General features: G+C 36.6%; 3 protein-coding genes and 1 non-coding gene across 4 annotated transcripts; all 4 read right to left on the bottom strand.

Annotated features, from left to right (window-relative positions):
• Nucleotides 1-961: 961 nt before the first annotated feature.
• LOC147489719 (zinc finger BED domain-containing protein RICESLEEPER 2-like) lies at nt 962-1,693 on the bottom strand. Its single transcript, XM_086574713.1, has one exon. The coding sequence runs from the start codon at nt 1,691-1,693 to the stop codon at nt 962-964; it is 732 nt and encodes a 243-aa protein (XP_086430839.1).
• A 23-nt stretch (nt 1,694-1,716) lies between these two features.
• Nucleotides 1,717-2,733, bottom strand: LOC147489718 (zinc finger BED domain-containing protein RICESLEEPER 2-like). Its single transcript, XM_086574712.1, has one exon. The coding sequence runs from the start codon at nt 2,731-2,733 to the stop codon at nt 1,717-1,719; it is 1,017 nt and encodes a 338-aa protein (XP_086430838.1).
• Nucleotides 2,734-12,910: 10,177 nt separating this feature from the next.
• Nucleotides 12,911-12,984, bottom strand: TRNAN-GUU (transfer RNA asparagine (anticodon GUU)). The gene has a single exon. It is a non-coding gene; the product is annotated as a tRNA-Asn (tRNA).
• Nucleotides 12,985-16,293: 3,309 nt separating this feature from the next.
• On the bottom strand, nt 16,294-19,394 carry LOC147489716 (zinc finger CCCH domain-containing protein 66-like). Its single transcript, XM_086570680.1, has 2 exons — nt 19,115-19,394; nt 16,294-18,813 (listed from the first exon to the last, which is right to left on the bottom strand). The coding sequence occupies exon 2, from the start codon at nt 18,785-18,787 to the stop codon at nt 16,697-16,699; it is 2,091 nt and encodes a 696-aa protein (XP_086426806.1). The 5' UTR covers nt 18,788-18,813; nt 19,115-19,394; the 3' UTR covers nt 16,294-16,696.
• Nucleotides 19,395-19,784: the final 390 nt, after the last annotated feature.

Genomic DNA, 19,784 nt, shown 5'->3' with positions numbered 1-19,784 from the left:
CTTTGACAAGTCAGCCAATGACATCCATTTTCCCAATGATCAAAGCTCCCCAATCATATGCATAACCTGTGAAACACAAATACAATTCCTTGCCTTAACAATTACAACATATTTATAAAAGGCTTTCCATTCTTACCATGCATGTGTAGGGAAAAAAACAGCTATTGAAAAATGAAGTACTTGCCTTACCAATCAACATGTACATACTCGACCAGGACTAGTCCAGGACACAAGATGAGAGGATGTTGATGTGTCCATGAATTGAAATTCAAACACCACACCCTATTACACTTTAAGCAACAAAAATTCAGACTAGTTAAGCATGCAGTCTTTGTCATGGAAAAAAAATGATAACAAAGAGTATCAGTACAAACCAGAGCGACATGTAGCACAGGCAAGACTGTCCAAAAGTGATTAGCAAAAATATCCAAAAGATGATCTGTTACACATCACCACGAGTGAAAAAATATTAGCACTAGCATCACAATGTCAATAAACATATATAACATGTATACTAAGCAAATTTTGACATATACTTACCAATTAGATCGCGTTTAATCAACAAGATGTCGATCTCAAAATATAGCAAGGAAGCCAGATCTTCTAAGTTAGCAATATATATCAAGTCACGTCCCTTACGCTAATATATACCTAATAATATATACCAAAAGTCAGCATCAAGATGCTAGGTTCTCCCCCAAAAAAAAGTACCAAGATTATAGTTCCATTTCTCCCATAATTTCCTCTAGCTCAAAAGTCGGATCTTCATCTTGAAGCCCTTCCTCACTTGGAACCGGTCTCTTTCAAGCACATTAAAGCCTCCACGGTCTCGGAAGCAAACAACCCGGCATTTGCTAACTACTCTTTCACTTCCGCTGAAGGCAGATTCAGAAGGAAATGTGGAAACCGGTATAGTCAGCAAATCATGTGCCATTGCAGAGAGAACAGGATATGTATTTGCTTAGGTCCTCCACCAGTCCAAAACATCAAATGTCTCGCTGGAAGTAATGATTGTTGGCTGATCCAGGTAACGTTGTAACTCTGATTTGCATTTCTTAATTGCTGTTTCTCTACACTTTGATAGCATTGCAAGCACCATGTCCTCTTCTTGAGGAGCATTTGAACTTGTCCCATTCATACCAATAACACCATTACTCATCTTTTGCAAGTACACCTCAAAAAGTTCATTTAATTTGGTTTTATAGGGTAACAACCATGGGTTCTCATTAGAAACAGATGGAGACTGAGATTCAGGTTGGGATTGAAAGTCATAATCATAATAATTGAAGTCCAAACACAACTCTAAGGCAGTGAACTTGAAACGAGGATCCATGCAAGAAGCTAATCCAAGAAGCATTGGAACATCTTTCCAATATTTATCATACTTCCATTTGATGCTATCATACAAAGGCTTAAGACTAGGCACATTTTCAACCCTTTTCAAGATCAATACAATCTTGCTTAACTGAAAGCAAAATGTACTGGATGTGACAGAGTTAGAACAAGAAAACGACTTTGTAGACACATAAAATATTTCAAAGAAATCTTTAATAACAATAGCATTCTGCCAATCAACAAGATCAGGCTTATATGCAAAATCAGAATCATAAAAGAACATATCAAACACTTTTTGGTATGGAATAGCAGCTTCTAACATGAGATAAGTCGAATTCCACCTAGTCTGAATATCCATTGGTAACCTCTTCTCTTTCATGTTCAAACTTTGACAAGTTTCAAAAACTTTTGAAGCTTTGGAGAATATTTGGCGTGTCTAACACTTTCTCTTATATTCTCAAGTGAGCTTTCAACATGTTTCAACCCATCTTTTACCAACAGATTAGTTATATGAGCATTGCAACGAAGATGGAATAGTTCCCTGCTCAACATATCATGACCAAAGAGTTGATCTTTCAAACGTGACGCACATACATCATTATTGGATGCGTTATCCAATGTTAATGTCCTTATCTTGTCACTAATGTTCCAGCCTAATAGGTTTGCATAGATAGCATTACTAATTGTTTTACCCGTGTGAGGACATGGAAGCATAAGAAAGCTAATCACTCTTTTATGCAATTTCCAATCAGTGCAAATGAAATGGGCAGTAATGCACATGTATCCCAATTTCTGATTTGAAGTCCACAAATCAAACGTAAGGCATATCTTACCAGGAACACTTCTAAGAAGGTCTTTCAAAACAGCTTTTTCTTCTTCCAAAATCAGAAATATGTCGGCTCTTAATGTGAGACGACCAGGAGGTTTGAATTGAGGTCCAAAAGACTTTTGGATCCACCTACGAAAAGCTGGTTTTTCTACTTTGTTAAATGGTAATTCTTCGCGAATAAAATACCTAACCGTTTCTCGACGAGCTCTTGCTTGACTAAAAGTAAAACTGTAAATCCCACCAGTTGGAGTTCTACCTATGATCGTTTGCCCTACATCAGATGTGGTTCTCTTCAAACAACTTGTTGTGTGCCTACTAAGGTGACTGGTCCCACTTCTACCCCCAAAAACAAGCTTTTCACTACAAATTTTACAAATAGCCTTCATAACATCCTTCCCATTAGGTTGTTTCATAATTGTTCCATCATCATTTTTTTCGGTAACTTTGTCAAATTGTTTCCATACATAAGATGTTTCCCTTGGAATTCTAGGGGTTACAACCGGTGGATTGCCTACAACCATATCCACATCACTATCTGGATCAGAACCCATCAAAGGTATACCTTCCATCACAGTTAATAACGGTAGACAAAGGCGAATCACGCAAAACCTTAGCGTAGCGTGAGAAAATATCGAAGCAGGAGGAATGGTTGAAAACTTGAAATGCTACTTCAAAGTCTTAAACCCTGTCCATAGAAGTGAAAGAACATTTAGTATTTAATACCAATATCAGATCTATCACAAGTAAAATATAAAATAAAACAAACAACAACAACAACAACAAAATAAACTAATAAAATACAGTTAAAGCTTGAAAGAAACCACATAATAGAGATTTATGGTTTCTTGTTTATCATACAAATGGAATAATATTCCTTTATATGATCGATGTTCTCTTGATTCATCACAAGTCTTATTATTAGCTTCTTCTGGTGGTCTTTTATGTTTTCGTAATCGAAATTCTGATTATCCTACATTAATTGTTTGTAATCCTGTTAATACCAAGTTTCTATACTGGCATTAATACTCGTAAGGAAAAGAAAATAGGCATGTGTCATGCTAACTAGGACCCAGGCAATGGCACTAAATAATATCAGCTCACTTTGATAGACATAGTCATAAATTGCAATATCTGCTATAGGAAACTTCTTTAGATCTGGATCTGATCAAACATTAGACACAGACCAAGCATTCATTTATACGTAATTCATTTTGGTAGCTCCATTTCCATTCAATCATTCATTGAAATAAATATATAAAGGGTCTTTATGCATTACCTCGAGCGAAGTCTCACTTTTCCTCCTGAGGTGCTTTTTGTGATCAACTTCAAAGGTGGAAACTCCCCCAATCTTTAATATTCTGTCTTCAAGTGATTCTATCTCATGTGTAAGCTCACCTTTGAGAAAGAGCGTAGGATGGTGGAACTGTGGAAGTCAGATTCTTATCCATGGCGGCACTCATTTACGGATTTAGGGATTTAGGGTTCATTTTTCTTTTTATATTTGACTGAGGGCAAAATTACAAAATACCCCATATGAGTGAGGGCCAAGTGAGGGCCTAGTGAGGGCCAAATGAGGGCCGGGCATATGCTCCAGAACCTAGACCCTAGCCCGCCCCTAACAAGCATGAGGGCCGGGCCAGCCCGCCCCTCAAATTTGTGAGGGCCAACTTTTGAGGGTTTTGACGCGCATTTTTGAGGGCGGGTTGAGGGCTTGAGGTAGGGGTAGGATATGGGCCGGGTCGGGCTAGCCCGGCCCTAAACATTTAAAAGCCCTTCAGATATTAAGGTCGGGTCAGCCCGGCCCTAAAGTTAGTATAGGGTCGGGTCGAGCTGGGTCACAAGTCTAAATCTCAAGCCCTGACCCTACCCTAAGCCCTCTTTAAAGGCTTTAGGGCCGGGTTTTAGGGTCGGGTTTTAGGGTCGGCTTTATATATTTTCTTCTTTTTACAAATATCATTTTTCATACAAAGATTGTTTTTTGGTTTCTGTGTTACAAATGTCTGCTCTATATTTCGCTTTAATGGTGTGGACGGAAACCTTTAGTTCTAGACTTGGTTTGGATGTGAATAAAAATATAATTTATAAGAAGTAAGTGGGAAAATAAATTGAGAATAATAAGTTCTAGACTTTGATTTGATGATCAAATGAATAAAGTCTTATTTTTTATTAGGCTAGTGCTCATTGTTTTCATGGCTGCTAGATAGGTTGACAAGTTTTTGTTATATAAGTTAAGTTATTGGAAATACCCTTGGGTGTAAGTGATAAATTATAAAAGACAATGTTATTTCAATTGAAAATATTTAACAAAGAGTTGGACAATTATGGTACGTGTATTTATAGTGAAAATGTGAAACTATAACTAGGGCTTGGTTAGGGCTGAATTAGGGTCGGACCTATGTTTCAGAATCTTAGCCCTAGCCCTGCCCTAGAAGACATTAGAGTCGGGCCGGCCCTGCCCTAAACTCTGTGAGGGCTTTAGTTGTGAGGGCTTTATAGGGCTTAGGGTCGGGTCGGTCAGGGCTGGGTTAGGGTCGTTAGGGCCAAATTCCCACCCCTAGCCTGAGGGCCAAATTATCACCCCTAGTCACAACCCACACTACATCTCACTTTCATCTCTTACCTTTCACTCCCACGTTTCCCCTTTTTCTTCTTCATTTTAGCATTTCGAAGAAGTGACGGAGAACCTTTTGCGCTGAGTGGGCGCCACCGGTTCTAGGCTGTCAGTCAAAATTTTCTTCAAAGCGCGACCCGCGCCCTACTAAGCCCAAACCTTAGCGCGACCCGCGCCGAAAACACTGGAATTCCAGTTTTCATCCTGAGCGCGACCCGCGCCCATCCCAAGCTAAAAGTGAGCGTGCCCTGCGCCTAAGTGCTTGGAGCTCGATCATAGCTTTGGCGCACTCCGGCCTCTACCCGGGCATAAAAAGTGAGCACCCGCATCGACGCCGTGACACGAAAAATTCCAATTTTTTGTGGGTTGTTCCAAGATCGTTCCAGCTGTTCTAGAGAGTAGTTTTGTGATGACATCACCTATAGTCATACCGGGCGATCTTTCGAACACTTGTTGGGAAGCGAGACTTATGGACATTGGTTCTGTGACAGGATCTTACAGTTAGGATGGAGGCATCTACTGGTAAGTGAAGATGACTCATATTCACCTAAGCTTATTGAATATTTTTACAATAATGTTAGGTTCTATTGTAACCAGGATGGAGAACAAGAATTCTCCGTCATGGTTGATGACACGCCACTAGAATTCAATAAGTATGTGGTAGCGTTAGTTTCGGGAATACCAATACCTGATCCTATTCGCACGTGGGGATATATGACCGATAATGCATACCTCTATGACTATACATATTTCCATGAGTATTATGGGGGAGGGGTGTTTCGTATAATGGACTAAGGGCGTTATAACATAGCCATTGGTAGCCTGTCCCTCAATGTAGGCACCACCATGTTATTCATCCTAATGAATATTTTAGGGATTAGCGGTTTATACGCAAATAGTACCATTTGGAGACGCTTTTTTTCTTGCTTTAGCTGAGGGACATCGCCGATATGACATTCCCCGAGTATTAGTGGCTAGTCTTAAGAGAGCCCAAAGTATGAGGCATAAGTATTTGCTTATGCCTGTTTTGGTTTGCCGCATCATGCTTAGTTGTCTACCTGAATTCTGTACCCAGTTCACGGATTAGAAAAGGGTTGAAGTCATGAGACCCACCAATTAGGTGGTTCGCTCATTTCGAGTAATAACTTGACCGGGATGGCAGGTGCAACCTCATTTGGTTGCTCCTTACACCCCATCAGACATAGTAACACTCGACAAGTTAGCACAAGCTGATGACACACGGCGACGGGCTTGGCAAATTATCATGGCTTGGCAGGATGCGAAAGAACCTCATCTCTTTGGAAAGGAAGATGAGGATGATGAGGCTTAAACGGGAGTTAAGGTTAGTTTTTATTTCAGTTAGTGTTTGCTTATGTCCCAAGCAATTTAATTCTTATTAACCCCATAACGGGTGGAACTCCTATAGAATTGCGTCAGTTTTCTTTTTCTATATTAGTATGTTTTAACCTTGTTTTGCAGATGTTCCAGAATTTCACGCATTTCAATGGTATTTCTCAACCCTTTTTATTTAAATATTTTGATGACAAAGCATGCTTCTTGTTTGGGGAGGGGGGGGGGCATAGAAGCACGTGTAATTAAGGCATCTGTTAGGATATATATATGTATAATATGTACTTGTTTTCTAGTTAAAAATTCAAAAAATTAAAAATATATATATATAAATAAAAGTTTATATTGTACACTTAGGAATATTGGCATTAGAATAGTTTTTAGAAAGTTAGGTTAATATGTAGGTAATAATCCTTGTATCTATCTATAAATATGTTACATGAGTATCTATGATTGTTGGCAGTAAGTTTCAAAAATCTAGGCTAGAGTACTAATCCTACAAATCCTGTGAGAATATAGCCTAAAGCCTTATATGAGTGAAACATTAGAGAAATGACACAAGGGAAAAGTAAAATCTGGATAGAGAAATCACACATCCACTTGCTTGATCACTATATCATATCCTAAGCGAGAATTTAGGCCCTCTTTGGATCGATATAGCCAGAAATTCAAACCTATGAATTATTTTCCGCTAGTTGCCCCTCTGAGCCTTTTTTTAACCTTTCATAAACCGCAAATCCTTTACCCTATTACAAAAAAATAAAAAATAAATAAAAAATAAAAATCAACCTACCCATTGTAGAATGAGTTTGAGAATAGGAATGAAGAATAGAAAAGAAAAAGACCTTTGAAATCAAGAATTTGTTAGTCGCTTCAAAAAGAAAAGAAGTTTTCATCCAAAGAAAAATAAAAGAAAATAAAGAGTCAAAAATAGAATCAAAGGAGTCAAAAGCCAAAGAAACATAAAAATATGGCTAAGGATGGAAACAAAGTGTAAAAGCAAAAGTAAAGAACAAAGTTTTCTCTAGTTACATAATATGAAGACTCTATTATCTCAGACTTGTCCTTTTTGAATATCCATTTCCTTCCTTCTTAAACCATCTCCTAATCCCCGCAACACCTAATAAAGACCTCTAGCTCAATTAGGAATAGGTTAGTGTGATAGTAAGTGGCAAATGTATTTGATCAACTCCGGCGTCCTTGGGTGTCATTGAGATTGTAAGGTAAAGTGTGCCCACCCATTAATGGAGTAAATAAACTTGAGCGGAAAAATCAGAGTGGTTTTTGTCTTGACATTTATGTGAGGACCTACTTAAAGACGATATTCCAAGTTTTCATAAACGGACCTACTAGTATAGTTCATAGTATTACTCATTGTATACATGTTTATTCGTAGATGATTGATTATTATGCATATATTAGCTTAGGTTTCGACTTAATTATTCTTTATTTATTGCTAGTGAGATGTATAGATAATTGAGACATAGATAAGGAAACAATAGTTTTATTTCTTAGTCGTTGTAGTATAGATGAAGTTTGTGAGTACCTTCACTGGAAAACTCTCACGAGGCTATAACTCGTCCACTAGGGAATTCCTAGTGGTTTAAGGCCTTGTTGCATATGGTCAATGTAATTGCACTCAGCGAAACGAGATTAGTTAGAACTCTATTTTTGGTCACTTATGCTAATTTCTCATATTTGCTTGAGGACAAGCAAAATGTTGTTTGGGGGTAGTTTGATAAGAGGCCAAAACTGTAGTTTTAACCCCTTAACAATAATATTTTTAGACCAATTATGCGAGTAATAAATAAGAGTTAATGCTTATTACGTGCTTTTATATATTTCAGGCATTGAAGTCAATTATATGCATAAATGTGCCACTTTTGCGAGATAAAGCAGCAAGGGTTGGTTGCTAAGAAGTTCTGTGATTAAAGGCCAAGATTCAAGGAGAAAAAGCCTTTGTAAAGCCCGGTTAAAAGCTGAAAAGTCAAAGTCAACACGAGCAAAAACAACACACAAAAGTCAGCAGAACTTTCAAAGACCGTATCTTTGGACTCAGGCCTCGGAATTGGTCCTACTTTATGTCAAAATGACCAGATCGGAAAGAGATTTCCAATGGTCCAAACCTTGACCCAATCAGAGGAGCAAAAGTGGACAAAAAGCCTATTGAAGTAAAATCCAACTGAAAAAAGCCTCTATGAACTGAAGAAATTAGGTTTTGGGGTCGATTTTCCGGCCCAAAACATGGCTCCTCAGCCCATGCACGAAAATGTGGATCTGGTCTCCTCCATTTCAACACACAAGACTTAACTCTTAAAGATAATTAGGTTAGGTAAAAGGTAGCCATGGAGAGAATAGTTTTTAGATCTAGATCTAGTTTTGAGTTTTTATTCCATTAATTAGTTTTCAATTATTGTTTTAGATCTAGTTTTACCTTTCAATTAATTAGTATTAGAACAAGTAGATTATTATTTAGAATCAAATATTAGTTCATAATCAAGTATTCATTTTCATCTCAATTTAGTTTATTAATTAAATTCTTATTAGTGTTAGAATTGTCAAATTCATATTTAGTTATTAATCATTTCTTAGTTGTTAATTTAGATTTGAATTATTGATTAGTCAATTTAATAAAGTTAGAACCTTTATATGATGTCTTATTTGAATTCTAGGAGAAATGATAGTTTTATGAATCAAGGCTAAACCTCCATTAGAGGAGTTTGATGAAGCCTTGATGAAAACTTGATTATGTAGTGTAGAATGATTGTAAGAGTCTATTCCACTCTAGAAAGTAGTTGATTTGTCATGAGAATGGGTAGAACTTTCTCACATGCTAGTCATTAGTTGGTAGAGATTGCTATGAATAACTAGGGATTAGAACAACCAATTCTTATCATAAGAACGTAAGAATTTGATTACAACAATCTATGCTAGTTTATTAAGTTGGATTCAAGGTGGATTCAATCCCCCCTAATTCTTTATCTAGATTTAAACCTAGTATTTCCATCATTTCGTTATTCGTATCTTGTTAGTTGAATTCACATCGTAGTATAAATTCCCACCATTACTCTCACTAACTTTGGCTAGGACAGATAATATTAGAAAACATTGAATACTAAAGAACTAGGAGTGGAACGAATCTTTTACTCAACTCTATTTCGATAGATTCGAGAGTAGAATAAATCTTTGATAAATATAGTACAAATTCAGTTTTAGTTTTACTTGCGTTTAGAGTTTCATCGCTTATGCGTAGGTAAAACTATCAATTTTACATTTATCATGCAACCACCTATCACCTACCTTGGATTGCCTCTTATTTCATCCAGATTGGGAATCAAATAATGTCTACCCTTTATTGAAAAAACCACAGGCCGGATTCAGAACTAGAAGTCAAGATGTCTCTCGCATGCAGGTAGATTGGAATTAATCCATTCTGTCCTCTCCTCCTTTCATGCCTATTGGACTAAAACCTTCGTTCTCCCCAAGACTATTCTTGATGAAATTTCTAGAATATGTAATAGATTTCTGTGGCTGGGCTGGGACAGGGAGAGGGGTATGCATCATGCAAGCAAAGCCAGAACAGCTTTGAGAAAGCAATAAGGAGGGTTGGGCATTATCGATTTGAGACAATGGAATCGAGCTTCTTACTGTGGACTTGTTTTTAAACTAGTTTCAAAAGAGAATTCCTTATGGTCTGACTGGACTTGGCAGAACCACATCAAGGATAAGCACTTTTGGAAGTTAAAGATACCCAATGACTGCTCTTGGGTGTGGCGTAATATTTTGAGTATAAGATCTGTTGCAGTGAAGTTTATTAAGTACTGCATTGCTAATGGAGAAAACATTTCGGTATGGTATGATCCTTAGTGTTCCGACTCTCTTCTCATAGACTTACCTGAAACAAGGAATCACCTCCATGTACCTCTTGATGCGAAAGTAAGTTCTCTTCTTGTAGCTGGGAGATGGAATGACATTGTTTTGAATCTTCATGAAGGAATCCTTAAGAATAGTATTATGGACACTGATATGAATAACGTTATGCTCGAAGATAAGGTGGTTTGGACTCCTAGCTCTAATGGTCTTTTTTCCTCTAAATCAACATACGAAGCGCTAAGAATCCCAAGAGAAAGAGTTATCTGGTATAACATGGTATGGGGTAAGTATGTTATGCCTAAACATTCATTTACCTCTTGGCAGTTATTTGCAAATAGCCTACCAACACAGGATAGGCTTATCAAGAAAAAGGTACTACATTCTTCACGTTGTTGTCTATGCAATAATTCTCTAGAGAACTCAAAGCATCTCTACTTTGAGTGTCCTTATTCAAAAGCATTAATATGGGAACAAGTTAAATCTATGTTGGGCTTGAATCAATCTATTCTTAACTCAAATAGTGAATGGCATAGGATTATGAGGACTTCCAGCTCGAACATATCCCTAGCCGAGATCTATAAAGTATTTGTTTGTGCAACAATGAGTTTCCTATGGATGGAAAGAAATCAAGGGAGATCCGAGCATAAGTCTCAACCTTAGGAAGTTGTGTGTTCTACTTTGATGAGCACTATGAAGGTATACTTACAGGCAAGGCCTAAAATATCGAATTCGGTGAATATTTTGATGTACCCAAAAACCGATATATAGGAAATATCAGAGATATATACTTTTTTGTTGACCAGTCAAAATTTTGTTTTGTATGTCGATATATCAAAAATATCGTCGATTTATCGGAAATATCATCAATATATCAATAATATTTGGTCAAAGTCAACAATATCGGTCAAAGTCAACAATTTATATCGTATATATCGGTTGATATATATCGTTATATCATAAATTGCGATATATATCGGGAAAAAAAAGATCCAATATTCGGTTGAGATATATCGAATATATCCACGTCGTTGTACCAAAAAAATGATATATATCGGATATATCGGCGATATTTTGGGCCTTGATTACAGGGTTTGCTTGCCAATGTAAAAGTGAACCAAGATGCTCAGGTGCTCTTTGAGAGTTTAGGTATTGTTACTACCTTTAGAAACAGGCCCCTACAAGAGTGTATATGGACTAAACCATTAGGTGATGTTGTGAAGCTCAACACTGATGGCTCGCTTTCATATTCGAGAATTGGAAATGGAGGGACAATTCGTGATTGCTTCGGTGAGATTCTTCTAGCTTTCACTGGCTCAGGTGGTATGAGGTCAGTAATTTTTCAAGAGATGGATGCTATCTATGAAGGTCTAAGAGGTTGTGAGATGCTACAAAAGAGTAAAATTATAGTTGCCTCTGATTCTATGAGTGCTATTCATACTTTACCAAGAAAAGAACCTAAACCTTGGTATTGTAGCAACTTGAAAGCAGCTATTTTGGATATAGCATCTATGATGATCCCTGTTGAGATTGTCTATGTTTTTAGAGAATGTAATAGAGTTGTTGATTATTTAGCATCTCTAGAGGTATTACAAGGTTGTAACTACTTTGTGCCACCTAGAAGCTCAACTTCTAACCATTGTGGGTGAGGACAAAGAAGGTTATATTTATATAAGAAAAAATCAATAAAACAGGGGGGGGGTCTGTAACCCCAAACCTTATTATAAAAAAAAGATATGTTCATATTTCAATAAGTGTTCTTACTGATCATACATTATGTTGATGTTCATACTTGAAGTAAGTATGAACAATGGGTGTTCATACTTCAATAGGTATTCTTACTGATCATACATTATACATTATGTTGAGGTATGAACAGTGATTGTTAATATCCGAAATAGGTATGAACAGTGAATATTCATACGAGCAGTGATTGTTTATAACTTATGTTGAAGTATGAACAGTGATTTTTATGAACAATAATTGTTCATACTATATATACCGGGTCCTTTCGGTTGGATCGGGCTATTTATTATTTCATGCTAGAGAGGTATACTTGATTTTTCATCTACCCGAACCGTTTTTAATTTCGCGTCAAGAATATATTTTATTTTTCATCTACCCGATATTTATGAGTGATTAAAAAAAAAATGGTTTTGAGAGTTATTTTTACCGATATCTCCCACAGAGTGACTCTCTCAATTGTTGCACCACTTCATTCAATTGGCGTGTGCAGAGCCCCACATCGCATACGACCAATGTTAGCTAACATGTAGAAATGACATTGTTTTGCAATAAAAAATTGTATAACTTGTTCATAAATTTTGTGAAAATGCTACCACTGCCACCAAGAGATGCTTTTATTACATATTAGGATTAAACAGATACATTGTCATTGGAACAATTTTCTCCGTTCATCAACAATTTTTTGTTTTTCCTTGGCACGAAAGGTGTCGTGATCTCCTTAATAAGTCTACGACGAAAAAGAAAAAAGTTGTGATGACGTAGATTTGCAACTTTAAGACAATTGAAAAGTATACTCTTTCCAAATTTGTGGCTCTAATAAGTGTGATCAAAGTCCACTGGACCCCACTACCCGTCCTTAACTTAATAAGTGTTGGATTAGAAAAGACCGAAGGACAAATCTAACAAGGAGATGTATGAACTATAGTTAGCTGGTACACAACTACACACAACCTTATCCTGTTTAGCCGTCCATATTTTTAGATTTTTGGCCCTTTCGATACGATCAAGAACAAACATCTATGCATCTGACTTTTGATTTGAAATTTTGATGTTTATTATTGTCCCTAAGATTCTAGTTTTTGATGGGCCACACTTGTCATGTATTATATTGTGCCGAGGTCCTCCGAAAAAGATTAATAACAACGGACCAAAAAATTACAGCAAACAAACGCTAGAAGAAGGGCTTGAACCTTCGACCTTGTGGTTAACAGCCACACGCACTAGCCAACTGAGCTATTCCAGCATTTGTTGCTAATGTCACAATTATCAATAAACATTTTACAAACAATACGCAAATTAGAGGGAGCAATCCAATAGAACAGCAAATGTGGTCTAAATTCTAAAACCTCTCCTCTTATACTTATATTTCAATAAAGTTGGAATACGTGATTTCTAGATTATAATTTTCAGTTTTTTTCAAATAATATTCTGGTTCGTGAAGATGTCCATACTTATTAAGGATTATTATATATATAGGAGATAATTATAAGAATTTCATTTTATAGTTACTCTACTCCTAAAAGAAAACTTACAAAATGAATTTTAATGGAAATGGGCAAAATTGTAGACGGAAGAATTATAACTTTGTCTGATGTGCCAGTCATACATGGATTGGCATGGGATGATGGGACTTGTATTGCAGCATCCACACAAAGGAATAAATAAAGCAACCTCCTAAGCCGAAGTTGATCTGCTAGCCGCAGAATCGGCTATATAATCTACATGCAACCACGCAGGGGACTAAGGGAGCAAGGACGAAACCAGAGCTTTGTTTTGGAAGGACGTGTGAAGGAAATTATCAACATTATCAAGCAGCCAAATTGCCGGCATATTTTGGTGAACAAATGTTCAAGCTAGGACTTTCAATTATGTTATGCTTATGTTCATAGTAAATTCTTGAATGAACCTATGGTCCTTTGTAGCTACCGACCAGGCATGTATGTTTATGTATGTTCTAATATAATGTTTGAAGTTATAATGCTATATATATATATATATATATATATATATAGTCTTTCTCTTCACTTAGAAAATGAATTTAAACATAATTTTTTGTGTTTATGAAGTACTCACCATAAAGATCATCTCTATAAAATTTCAACTAATTTGGAAACATCTAACATAGATAAAAATTGTTGTCATATATAAAAAGAAATCTAACGGTCCATAAATAATATTGAGTTTTTGCAATAACTGTTTGACAATGTTGGAGGTTTCCAAATGAGCTAAAATTTTATGGATATGATATTTATAGTGAATATATCATATCCACAAAACATTAGAGTTGAATTCATTTTCTAAGTGAAGTTTTATATACGTATTTATATTAAGTTAACTTAAGTAGCTCTTTTTTAGAGAAGAACTGTATGTATACGTGTATACATTCTGCGTGTGTACTATCCATATATATATTCCATAAAGCCAAACAAAAATTGTTGACTTGAAATAATTATATTTTAATAACATTTATACCCCTTTTAAATACCAAAATTTACATCTTAGACCTAGCATAGGAGGCCGTAAATAGAAAATAACAATGAGGATAATTTAGGATACTAAAAATTCCAGTCGACCCAATCGATATTGTTACACGAACAGTTTTCTTTACAGAGGAATTATAACTCACTTAAAATTACTCCAAAAACTCCACCACTAAATACCATGAATTAGAAACTAATGTTTTGTGGAGATGTATTCCATACAATAGAGATCATCCTCACAAAAAATCAATTCATTTGAAGATGTACAACTTCATCAAAAATCGTTTATAATGTTATGAAATTATTCAACGACCCGTATTATTTTAATTTTGGTACAACATTTGACAATGTTAAACGTATTCAATTGAGCTGATTTTTTGTGGGGGTGTTCTCCATCATCTGATGTATATCTCTACAAAACATTATCTCTCAATTCTATTGTAAGTCCACTATTAGGAGTGGAGTAACGTTAGAGTCACTATAAAGTAGAGTTCATATAATCATCCCCTAATATATATATAAGTAATTTTATTTTTATTCTAAATAAATCATACTTGGATTTCAAGTTCAAAATTATATTATTTTTCTTTTCTTTTCTTTTTTTTCATGGTAGCTAACTTGTAACCGCATCTGTTCTTCAACTTAAAATGTGATTTATTTCGACGACCAGGATTTAAAATTTGACAATTCTCCTTTGGCATCTTTAGAAATCCAAATGAATCCATTTTTAGAAGAATGTTATCTAGTGTGGGAAGATGATATCTACAAAAAAATCAAATTGTAAGTAAATTTATAAAGAGATTAAAAGAGATGAATGACGTTGTATAAAATGTTGTATATTGATCCTGGCCCAAACTCTTAATGCATGTATTTATATCCAAAGAAGATTCATTACCTGAAATAATAAAAACTTTAAGAATTCTTTATAGTTAGATTTGTATTAATTTGTAAAAGAACATGTGCAGTCCCAACTTATTGATCCTCTCTCAAAAATTAATGAGTAATCACGTACATGTTAAATTTAGAGAGCAACAATTAGCATATCATGAAAACAAATGAAAATAAGAGGTTGGGAATTAATCACGTGGTATATATATACAAGAGTGGAGGGAATGCATATGTTTGCAGTGGAAGAAGATATAAAAATTCCAAATATATGTCCCCCCACTAGGAGTGATGAAAGTTGATGAATTTCCACTACAAAATGTTGTAATGGGAGTAAAAGAAATGATAAAGACCCCACACGTCAATATTTGTTTGTTAGGATTGCAAGCACCTTCACCACTTCTCCCTACTTTTCCTTATTGTGCTTTTGTCACATATTTGTTATTTTTTTTGGTAAAGGTCACATATTTGTTATTTGTTATGTGTTTGGTTGCAAACTTGCAATAATATAGTCTCACAGTAGACCTATGTATGGTAGAGAATAGAGATGACATAGTAACATGAGTCAAGTTAGTAGAGTTATTGAATTCTGGGCCTCTTGCCAGTTCACATATGTAGCAACAAATCCAACAATGCGAATTCATTGTCTAGTTTTTGGTATTTTGGAAAACTGCAACAGTAGAGAAAGAGGGGAAAATAATAGATCCCAGGTTGCTATATGCAGAAAATCGGACAACTGTTATGTCGATTAAGACTTCTAAACAATATTTCAGAGAACTTTGAGAGGATTTCACATCATATTAAACTATTAAAGTGAAAGATTCTTCAATTTTCACTAGTGGGTAAGGGATTCCTCAGATTTCATTGCTTGCGATGCGTTGAATAATATATATGAAAAACAATTATTCTTCGCATTTTAATTTAGCAACTCGCATGTAGTATGTACCATACTATCACTTCCAAGTTCTAACTCCCTTGCGAGAGTGTAGTGATGATTTATCTGTGCAAAAACGCAGGTCTGGATTACCTGGCCCAGGGAGATTACATGGAAGTATGGAACTTATTATTTAAAATCATTGTCTTGTGTACTAAAATTACAAATTGTTTCTGATTGTGCACTTCAATCGTTCCATGCCTTCCCTTCAACAGTAGATACACTAAGAAACCAATCCAGAAATAATACATGCTTATACAAAAAAACATGAATGATATATATTGATGATTACCAAATCGTAAATAACATCTATACAACTCATTCCAATGAAGAGGGGCGAACACCCGAATCATTCAAATAACAACCAAGTCAGGATCACAAAAACTTGTTGCGAACAACACCCTCCCCTCAACTTTTTGCACTTTTGAACAAAAGAACCATCATAGCGAAACCAATATAAGTGAATACTACTTTTCATCACTATCTATCTTCTATGATCTGATAAAACAGTTTCCATGTGAACAAGGAATAGTTTCTCCGCTGCTCAACTTTTTCGATAATCCCTTCGGGTTGATGTTTCTAATAACATATAACAAATATTAATAAAAAATGGCAATGAACTTGTTTTGTTAGGCTACCGAAGCTGTGGCCCTTCCTCAAGCCACCAGCTGCTCTTGCTCCATGTACACTTGCTCCACCCAAGGTGAAAGCATCTCAGAACCTCCGCTTGTAAGATGATATTGCTGCTGAATTTCCTCTGGACTATACCGCACAGTTCCCATTGGTTGGACATCCTTTACCAGAGACTGCACCCAAGACACATCTGGCTCCTCAACATTGGAAGTCATAGAATTGCTGCTTCGCAGCCCAAATGAAGCCGACTTCCTAAGCTTGTTCAGCTCTTCTCCTTGAATTCCCCAGTCTAGCTTTCCACTGGGGGAGCCCCAATCAGAAAACGTAGATGCCATGGTACTCGCAGAGTTAGCCGAAGCAGTAAGATGGCGATTCAAGGCACCTCGGTCAATGAAACTCTGACTCCTTTTAGCAAAAGCAGCAGACCTTGAACTCATCAGTGCAGCTGCACTGGATGGGTCAAGACCGAAGGAGGACGGTGACCTCACTGGGGAGGAAGGCATATTCGAAGGATAGCTAGATCGCAACTGTTGGTTGATGTTTTGGCGCATCTGCAATCCTGTTGGAGAATTTATCTGCGGTGATGGGGATTTCATTGCCAGTCCTTGTAATTGAGACAACATAGAAGCATCAAGTGATCCAAACATATCTTCTAGGTTAGTAGGTCTGACTCCACCAAGCCGATTATAATCTCCAGTCCTGCCACCAGATGAAGCTGCAAGAGCTGCAACAGTTGCCATGGAGTTGGACCAGCTAGCCGGAGAGGAGAGATTTGATATCTCATCCATCAAGGCTTGCTGCTGTTGGTGATGGTGACGATTTTCAAAACCAAGCATATTCATGTCCAATTCTAAATCCCTGGCACTCAATGCCGACTTTAATCTGCTACCAGGGAGTTGTAACGTGGGAGGAATGAGGTTAGACTGATTCTGCCATGCTGAACTTCCCATTGGGGAAGATGTAGGAGCTGAGGGTGACATAGGAGGCGTTGAACCAGAAAGCATCATCGCAGATGGAGAACCAAGAGCCAAAGGACTCATCGCAGACATGTCCAGTGAAGAAACATTCGACGAAGACCGAGGTGAAGGCACTGCTGACCCAGTTGAAGCATATAGGGGACGCAACTCTTCAACTTTATGAGCAAAGAAGCAGACCCTTCGGGTGCATCCAGTCTCATCCTTACAAAGCCGAGTCCTATATTGCGCAGGGTGGAGCCAGCACTCAAAAACACCATGAGCATATTCACAGCCATCACCTTGTCTGCAAGTCCCCTTACGGAATTCTGGGCAAGGAACACAGCTATAATGATACTTGCGTGGGTCACGACGCCTCGCGTTCTCACCGGGGTGAACAAAAGGGCACTCTGTCCAGTCATGAGAGTAAGCTCTAGAACAAGGCTTCACCTTAAATGTATACATCCTGAATTCATCCGTCCCGTAAATCCCGTTCTTGATATCAGGGAGGGACAGATCAATTGGATATTCTTTCTTCTCGCTCCCATCTTTCTGAGGTGTTTGCATCATCTGTTCATCTTGCTGATTAAATGCTTCATCAAAAGAAACCAATTCATCACCAAAACTATACTCCCCCTTCAGCAACATCTCAATAGTCTTTCTACTTGAAATGAAGGACGGTCTCGAAATCAAACCAATAACATCACAAGGTTTCCTTCCATTAGCATCAACACAATTTACATCAGCCGACGAATCAATTAACAACTTCACAATCTCAACCGACTCCACGGATCCACCAGCCGCAGCACAGTGAAGCGCAGTCGCTCCATCAGAACCACAAGCGCGATTCACATCAACCAAGCCAGTTGATAGAATAAACTCAACAATTTCCTTACACCCAAACATGGCTGAAATCATGAGAGGAGTTCTCTCTTGTAATCCCATTTTCTTTGACCCAATAGCTCTTCCATACCAAAAACTCCCTTCATCAACATCCAACCCCTCTTCTTCAACTGCATGTCTGAATAAATTCAGATCATTTGCAGCTGATAATTCAAGCAATATAGAAAATTTACATATTTCTACACCTTGTTTCTTCATTTCACCACCTTCCATGACAAATTCCTCCTTTGAAATACTCTTCTTTGAACCACTACACATGGATATACAACTTCACAACTCTCTTTCTGCAGCAAAAAAATAACAAATATATCAATAAACCACACCCACAAATAATATTACACAAGATTTTCAAGTAAAGATAAAATCTTTCTAAATCATAAATATAAAGATTTCATCCCATCTATATAAACTAAATGCCCTCACAACAAAGATCACCTCCTATACTAAATATCTCAATCTTATAGATTCTAGAAATATCATTTTCTCATTAAATAAGCATAGACTCAGTCTAAATATTGAATCAAAGTTTGACACTTTCATACTACAAAAACCAAACCCACAAGCAATATTAAGAAACATGCATACCTTGAAGAGATTGTATTTGTGTTAAAAAGTGTGTTGATGAGAAAATAAAATGAAAGAAGGTTGATGGACTACAAAGTGAAGAATGAAGTGAACAAGTTTTAAAGTCTTTTTGAAGTACACACGAGTGGGTGTGGGATAAAAATAGAAGACACAGAATGAACAAGAGAGGAAATAGAGGGAACCTCTTTTCTTCTCTTTTTAAGTTTGGTCAAAAAGGCAATGCTCGAAACGAACGAACGAACGAAGCTCCCTTCTCTGTGAGTCACAGTGCATTGTAAATGAAACTCAAATTCACTCCTAAATGAAACTTAAATTCACCTTTTTTGTCAAACATGGGTCCTACCCTTTTTTTTCTTTCTTTCTAAAATTGGATAATATCTTACAGGAATTAACCTGTTTGTATCCACCACGTGTCGGTTTTTTTTCTTTTGAAACGGAGAAAAGATTCTTTTTAAAAGTAGAAAGATGCCTTTTCTTTCTCGTTTACTTACTAGTCTTCGTTAGTGGATGACGTGGTAGTACTTGCTGTGTCAGCAACCACTAAACTATTTTTTTATTTCGTGAGATATTGGATAAATTTTATTTTATTAAAAAATAATTCTTGGATTTATCGAGATTAGCGACCCTACACACAGCTCGTAGTTTCGCACGCGTTCTCCAGCTTTCTAGA

This window comes from Coptis chinensis, chromosome 7 (assembly GCF_015680905.1).
Source record: "Coptis chinensis isolate HL-2020 chromosome 7, ASM1568090v1, whole genome shotgun sequence".
Lineage (NCBI taxonomy): Eukaryota > Viridiplantae > Streptophyta > Magnoliopsida > Ranunculales > Ranunculaceae > Coptis > Coptis chinensis.
This window is presented reverse-complemented; position numbering and strand designations above follow the sequence as displayed.